General features: G+C 43.3%; 1 protein-coding gene across 1 annotated transcript; it reads left to right on the forward strand.

Moving 5' to 3' along the window:
• Window positions 1–385: 385 nt before the first annotated feature.
• On the forward strand, window positions 386–7,524 carry TNIP2 (TNFAIP3 interacting protein 2; the record flags this gene model as incomplete). The annotated part of the gene is made up of 6 exons (XM_080344134.1): window positions 386–844; window positions 3,139–3,444; window positions 5,381–5,464; window positions 5,955–6,236; window positions 6,620–6,739; window positions 7,243–7,524. The coding sequence occupies 6 exons, from the start codon at window positions 386–388 to the stop codon at window positions 7,522–7,524; spliced, it is 1,533 nt and encodes a 510-aa protein (XP_080200260.1).
• Window positions 7,525–7,932: the final 408 nt, after the last annotated feature.

The raw sequence follows: 7,932 nt of genomic DNA on the forward strand, positions 1-7,932 counted from the left end.
CCCAGCGCCCCCCTCTCCAGCAGCCACGCCGCCTCATTCACCTCCGCCCCCTCCCCTCGTTCAGCCCGGACTCGCTCCCGTCCCGGCAGCCGCCCCCCGGGCTCCATCTCTCCCCCGCTCCGCTTCCCCTCCCCGCGCAGCCCCGGCTGCCGTCTCTCCGCCCCTTGCCGGGGTTCCCCGCCCGGCCCTGCCCCCGGGCCGGCTCCCGCTGCCCGCCCCGCCGCGGGGTTCCCCTCCGCAGAGGCGGGCTGCGGCCCGGCACAGCGGCGCGGGGAAGGAAGGGCGGGAGGTGGTTCCTGCGAGCGCTTAAAGCGGCGCGGCCAGCCCTCCGCGGCGGGGAAGGCGGAAGGGCGAAGCGGGAGTCTCGGCCCCTCTCCGGATTTATATGCACCTGGCCGGACTGCTGCTCGCCCTGGAGAAGAAAGAGGAGGGGCAGCAGCGTGACCGCGGCTCGGCGTCCCCGGCCATGTGCTCGGTGAGCGAGGGGAGCAGCACCGACCCCTTGGTGACCCGCTTCAGGCAGGTGGAGGAAACGCTGGAGAAGCTGCACCGGGAAAACAGGAGCTTGAAGAACAAAGTGCCTCGGTACAACGCGCTCTGCGCCCTGTACCACGAGTCCGCCCAGCAGCTGAAGCACCTCCAGCTGCAGCTGGCGGCCAAGGACGCCACGATCCGGGAGCTGCGGGGCAGCCTGGCCCGGCGGCAGCAGGCGGAGCCGGGGGCGGCGGGCGAGGAGCCGGCCCGCTCGCTGGTGGAGAGCTTGCTGGAGCAGCTCGGCCAGGCCCGGGAGCAGCTCCGGGACAGCGAGAGGCTCTCGGCGCGGAAAGTGGAGGCTCTGAGCCAGGTAAACACCGCGGCCGCCCTGCGAAGGGCCCGCGGGGGCGTGTGTGCCCCAGGAGCGCAGGCAGCCTTGGCCTCGGGAGCGGCGTCCTTGCCTTCCTACCTAGAAAAAATGAGTAATTTAGCCGCTGCTGGGCTCGCTAAGCTTGTCTTGAACGGCTGCTCGCGTTCATGGAGACAGATTCTGGGTTAAGTGACACCCCCGGGGTGGCACAGGAGATGTTGTGACCCCCGCAATGCGATGCTGGTGCCTTTGGTAGAACTCGCTCTATTGCTGCGCGCCCAAAATTGTGCTGTGCCCAAAGCCGCTCGGCCATCTGCATCCAGCAGTAGTTCCTGCTGCCTTAAGTGCGAGAAGGTCAACCATCAATCCTAAAACAAAAACCTAGCACGGCCTTGTAAATCTTCATGCAACTGTTTTCACAAGGAGAAGAAAAAAATACTACCACCCCCTAAATTTGGAAGTTCTGTTTTTCTTACTGAAGGCCCTTCTTTTTATCAGATGCAACAGTCTTGTGCTGTAAGATCAACAACTGGTGCCACCACTTTTTCCATTAGTGTTTTGTGTGTGTGTGGCTTTTTTAAAGTGCACTTTAAGATGCATTTTTGTATTGACATTAAGGTAGCATGTTAATACTTGGAGAAGCAACTGGCAAGTTTGGATTGTGAGGAGATAGATTAGAGAAATTGGTATCTTTTATGACTGAAAAAAAAAGTCTCAAAACTGCATCCCCTCCCATCCCCACAAATGCTGTTTTTGTTACTGTCATTAAGACTTTCCCATGTTCAGTCTGAAATACTTAAAGAATTTTAAAGCATTTCTTTCTATATGAAGCTGTGTGAAGGAATTTCCAAACCAAGAAGCAGTACTTAAAATTGAAACAAGTACTTTTGTCATAAGTAGTCTCTTGACCTAATGCTTATACAAAACATTTTCCATATATGATGCTCACCTAAAATGCATTTAAATAAGTTAAAAGTTTGGAAATTTGTAATAAGAGATGATCTTACTGACACTTTGCAGACAGATGACTAACCTGTGGCATCAAACTGACTATGTTTTGAAGTCTGATGGTGAATGTCCTTATAGCAAACAGGAAATTTAGTATTTGTGATGCTAAAGAATTTAAACATCAGTAATAAGAACAAGTGCTATTTCTGTAAGTTAGATATTAGTTTTATTCTTCTTAGAAATATTTTATGCCCAATCAGAAACACTGAAATCATTGTCACTAATAATAACAACAACAAAAAACAGACATTTTGTGAAGTCAGAGGCCTATGTGCTGGCAAAGAAGAGGGATTCTTACAGCTCCCTTAGCACTGCTGAAGAACTGGAAGGGCAGAGTCAAGCTCGTACCTGTCTCGGGGTCTACGCTGGCATCCAGGGCATCCCTGATTCTGGAGGAGCAGCGCTGCAGAGGTTTCTCCTACCGGCATCCGCTACTTTTTGAGGATATTAAGCACAAGCTGTTTTGGACAGTCAGGACGGGTGTGCTTCAGATAGCCGGTACCTCAGGGCAGTTCACCCCAGTAAGCAAATGAACTTAGTCCTTCTCAAAACACCTGCAGAGACATTAAATTAATGTGGTGCGGATGATCCCACAGAGCTTCCAATTCCACAAGAATGTGTGGTGGCTGCGAGACAGTTACTTCCTAAGAGTTTGTCAGACCCTGCACATACCTGGGAGAGTCAGCTATGGCCAAAATAGTCATTGCTGCCACATGGATTTCATTGTCCGTTTGCTTGTCCTTACTGCTCATCCTTTCCTAGGTGGGACGGTTGCGTTTGCTCCAGCCACTCTGTCCTTGTGACAGTGACAGGCAATGAATACCCTTCAATCATTTTTAATAAGATGACTTTCCTGTTCCATTTTTTTTAAGGAAAATTGCTACTATCTGGTAGTTCAGAATGCAGGACCAGTAAGCACTTCTCACAGTCTTCATAGTTATTAATCTCTAACTACTTTGTTTCTTGTAAATTCCATCTTTAGTTTGTTGTTGCTGTATATCTTTTCATAAAATCTTCCTGAATTTTTCTGGTTGTTTCTTCATTCTACTGACTAGGACGTGCTTGTATAGCTGTCTGATCAGTTCTTGATTTTGATTGATTGATCTGTCAATTCCAAGGTTGAGTGATTACATAGACATGAATTGGATTTATTTTACTTTTTAAGTACTTTGCAGTGAGTATAGAAGCAATTTGGAATTACTGCAGTATGGAATTCAGTCTTAGACCTATTTTGGCTTTTGAGTTCACTTTGCTTTTAAATAACTTCCCCTCCCCCTTATGTTTAGGAAGTACAGAAGTTGAATCAGCAACTAGAGGAGAAAAATGGAGAGATACAGCAAATGATAAATCAGCCTCCATACGAAAAGGAGAGAGAAATCTTACGACTTCAGAAGAGCTTGGCAGAGAGAGAAAAAGCTCAGGCCACCAGCGATGTTTTGTGCCGTTCGCTCACTGACGAAACTCACCAACTTCAGCGCAAATTAGCATCCACAGCAGAAATGTGTCAGCACCTGGCAAAATGTCTAGAAGAGAAGCAAAGAAAAGAGAAGGGGAAATCAGACGACCAGACACCTACTGAAAAATCTAATCAGGTATTCTTAGTGCTGCCATGTTCCTTTAAAGTCTTATTAGCTTCTGAAGTGTCAGTTATAATATGATCGTTGTAACTGGTGATTGGTGAGAAACCTCCCTTGAAATAATGTCGTGTGGAGTGAAAAGACTACCGTGGCAAGCTCTGAATAATTCCAAGAACCAAAAATTTAGGATGGAAGCAGTTGTCAATCACATGCATTTTGGCAATCTCACATCCTCAGAGGCTTTTTTTGGAGAGGATCTTGGGAGTTCCCTTCCACCCTCAGCAATTCCATGATAACAGTTTTTCCCTGCGTGTACAGCAGATAGTACCTTCTTTATACCACAGCCTGCTTCTGCGCCTCACTAGATGGTGCTGTGCTTTTGAAGGTGGTTTCTCCTGATTACTTGTTCAAATGTATAAAATCACAAACCAAAGTAGAGCTATTTTAAAGAAGTATTTATGTTAAGAACTCTGTAGCATGTGGTTTTCTCAGATCAGGACTTGGCTTTGCACATGTAGTACAGACCTACAGAAAGTTGGTTAAGGAAGAATAAGTGAAGCTGCCCTACCTGTTGTGGGGTTTTTTGTTTGGTTGGTTTTTCCCTTTTCCCCTGGGGTCCTCCCCTGGCCTCTCAGGACAAGGTTATGTTTCTCTCCAGCAAGGATATGTGAAAAAACTGCTTCATGATAGGAAGGTGGCAGAAATGCTACTGAGGGGCACAAAGAAACACCTGGATTTTGAGGTACTTTGTTAATGGCTGTGTGGCTTTGCCACATCATCACCTTAGATGAAGCTTTTCAGCATAGGGTAGAGGTTGATCATGTTGTTCTGTTGTTCCAGAAGTCGTGATGGCTCAGAGTCATTTGGTAATTCATGATAATACTATGGGGAAATAACATTAGAGGCGCTGCCTCCAGTAACAGATCAGAGTATTGAGTAGGATGCTACAGCCAGTTCTCACAAAAAAGGATAATTCTGTCTCATGCTTTTACTGCTACACAGTGGTAATACTGTTTCACATGACCACTCATCTCTGCTTCTGTGATAAACTCTATGCATGCTCACTTCTACTTCATAAAACACCCAGGACCATTTCCAAAGAAAACTTACCCTCATGAGTTACCTGTAAGAAGTAGTTAGAGGTTGACTAGATATAAGAACAAACTACTTTTTAAGGGACTTGAAGCATTTAGTATTATCGTATTTTACATATAATTGGTAGACAGGAAACCTGATTTACTTTGATATATGTAATAAGTAGCTAACCTTGTACAGTGGGGACTTCCCTGATGAAGAGAAATTTCAGATGCAATTACTAGCTGATTCTAGGGAATTTTGTACAAAAGTGTTCTATATTACTCACGTACACCGGGGTTTTTTTAAGCAGATGTCACAACTGTAAAAAAGAGGTATCATTTTAGTCAATTATTTAGTAAGCAGGGTTTTTTTTCTCTCAGTATTTTCTTCCTAGTACTGGCCAAAACTGACAGTAATAACAAAGCAAGATGAAGGTATATCTGTGTCTTTGCTGTGCATCCCTCACTCCAAACAAGTAGTTTCCAAGGAGCTGGTGTGAACTGTTAAGCTCTGTTGTTGTTAGTGTAGACACTCATGCATGTAAAAAGTGCAGTATGGTTCTTGTTACCCTTGGTAGGCTCAGAATTTGGCAAGCCAGGTGTGTTTCTACACCACGCAGATCTATTTAAAAGCAATAGCAAGGTGGTAAAAATCTGAGTACAATTTTGATCTGCTTATTAATTATAAAAGCTCTAGGCTATACTACTAGTATTTAGAAATATATATCAATAAATAGACCTATGTGTACGTTTGTTTCGCTGATAGCAAATAGTTTTAGAGAAATGTAAAAAACAATTACTTCCAGTTTAATAGCATAGCTAAATATTTGGGCTTTTTACTTTAAAGTAACGCTTCCTTTATCTGAAAATTATAGCTTTTCGACAATGAAACTTCACTTCAAGCTCTTATCTGCAACCTACAAGATGAAAACAGGATGTTAAAACAAAAAGTAGCTCACGTGAGTACTTTCATTCTGTACAAGGTTAAGATTTGATTGAGTATTTTGAATTACAGTAAATTTGGAGTAAGTAAGGCCTGGTTAATCTAATTAAATTACAGTTGGATTTTTCATAGTCCGTTCAACATGGCACATAATCTTTGTTCTGTCAGCTAAGAACAACTTACTACTTGTTTGTTTTTGTTAAAATACAATACAGAAGAAAATTTTTGTGTTCCTTCCATGCTTCTGTATTCTACCCCAAGAGAACAACGCTAAGCCCAGGGTAACCGCCAAGCCCTCCCGTTCCATATAATTTAATACTGTCCCTGTGGATCGGCAAATAGGGAAGACCCTGGCTTATAGCACGATAATCTTCTACCCACCTGTAAAGTGGCTTATCCACTTAGAGTCAGCATATTATATTTATCTTTTAGAGAATTTCAGTCCTGCATATACAGATAGTCTATGAAAGCTTGTGTCTTCATGACTCTCCTGGGTAATCTTTCAGGTGGAAGACTTAAATGCAAAGTGGCAGAAATACGACGCGAGTAGGGATGAGTATGTGAAGCGACTCCACTTGCAGCTGAAAGAGATGAAGTCACAGCTGGAGCAGCAGCACGGCCTGACATCAGCACAAACTAATTCTGACCTGATGCACAAGGAGATATTCCGGTTAAACAAGCTACTGGAAGAAAAAATGAGTGAATGCATGAAAACAAAGAGAGAATTAGAAGACGTGAAGAAGGCTAGCGAAGGAGATAACGAGCGCATACAGATGCTGGAGCAACAGGTCATTAAGTTTCTTTTTTAACTAGAGGTGGGAATTGTTAGTTTCTCCCCAGAGCACTGAAGTCCAAGTGGGGAAAAATGAAATAGTTTCTTTTGACATTTGCCCCTTGTCTTGCCACATTTGGCTATACAGGTAGTTAACACCATAAACTGAAAGGAAACTCACTACTTATGAGATCTGAATGGAGTTCTGCTGGCTTTAATACAAAATATGAAAGATCTGAAAAAGAAATGCAAATATCTTTAAATTACAGGCATAAAAAATGATAATATCGAGATTCTGGGAATAAATATTTACAGACAAAGGAATCACAGGCTCAGCTATTTAATGTAACCTGCCAATGCTCTAGTTTATAAAATATTAACATAATAATTCCTTTTCAGGTACTAGTTTACAAAGATGATTTCACATCTGAGAGATCAGACAGAGAACGAGCACAGACTAAAATACAAGAGCTTCAGGCAGAAATTGCATGTCTGCAGCACCAGTTGGCAAGAAGACAGGTAAGAAAGCAGTATGCTACTTTTTCAGTTAAAGCATGTCAACAGGATTCAGGACTAGAATATACTTTTAAATATATTTAAAAAAAAACCAATCTTAGTGCTTCTAAAACCATTTCAGCTCAGTGCAACTATCAAAAACTTATATTATCATATAGTCAGTTCTTGTGGAGATGCTTCCCAATGCACATGTAGTACCCCTTTGCAGTCCATTTTCCATCTATCACCTTGAATCAGCATAGTAAGGGTGAATTCTTAGAAGGACCAGAAGGGCGGCCATGACTCTTTTAACAGTGTCATCTTTTAAGTAACATACTGACTATGTATGGTGTGTTTTCTAGAAGTCTTTTTACAACTATCTTAATAAAACTGCAAAAACTGATGGGTCTTTTATTTACAAATCTGATAAAAACACGAGCAGTGTTTCAGATAAAGGTGATAAAATATTCTATTAAAGATTCTATTTTTACTGCATCATTTTTAAGAGCTCTTCTTCCTTCTCCTAGGACCCAAGAGACACAAGTAGTCATTTCAGAGTTCACCTTGGTAACCAAAATCATATGTATGTACAGAAGAACGTTGAACATCTCCGAGGCAATAGCCCAGGCCAAACAGGCATGCGAAGAACGTCTTCACAACCTGAACAAGCTTCTCCTCCTGCGGACAATGGAAACTCGGGATCCGAGGGCAGGGCGCAGGGTGAACTCAGATGCCCTCATTGTATGAGGTTTTTCAGCGATGAACTCAGCGATGAATTCCTTAAGCACGTTGCTGAATGTTGTCAGTGACCACATGATGTGAGGCGTGTAAGTCAATCACTACTTTACAGACAGCAAAACTTTGCTCCATACGTATCCCCTACAGTCCTAAACCAGAGTAATTCAAATGGGCACCTCTTAGGAATTAGGAGGATGAACAATATCTACCTCTTACTTGATTTCACCTTCTCTTGGACTGTATGAAAGACTTCAAGTAAAGTGTTTTAATGAAGAACTATTTTTGACAGCTACGAGGAAGGCAAGCATGATGCAAATTCTACTACAAACTAAACTGAAACTTACAGTGGTAGTTCACTTCAGAGTGCAGCGTGACTTGTATTTGAGTCTGATTCTTTACAGCAGTCTGAAGGCTTGTGAAAAAATTTACTGAACTTGAAATTTTCCTCCTCTTCCAAAAATGTAGGCTGAAGAACAGGG

The sequence above is a fragment of the Nesoenas mayeri genome, assembly GCF_963082525.1.
Source record: "Nesoenas mayeri genome assembly, chromosome: 4".
Taxonomy (NCBI): Eukaryota; Metazoa; Chordata; class Aves; order Columbiformes; family Columbidae; genus Nesoenas; species Nesoenas mayeri.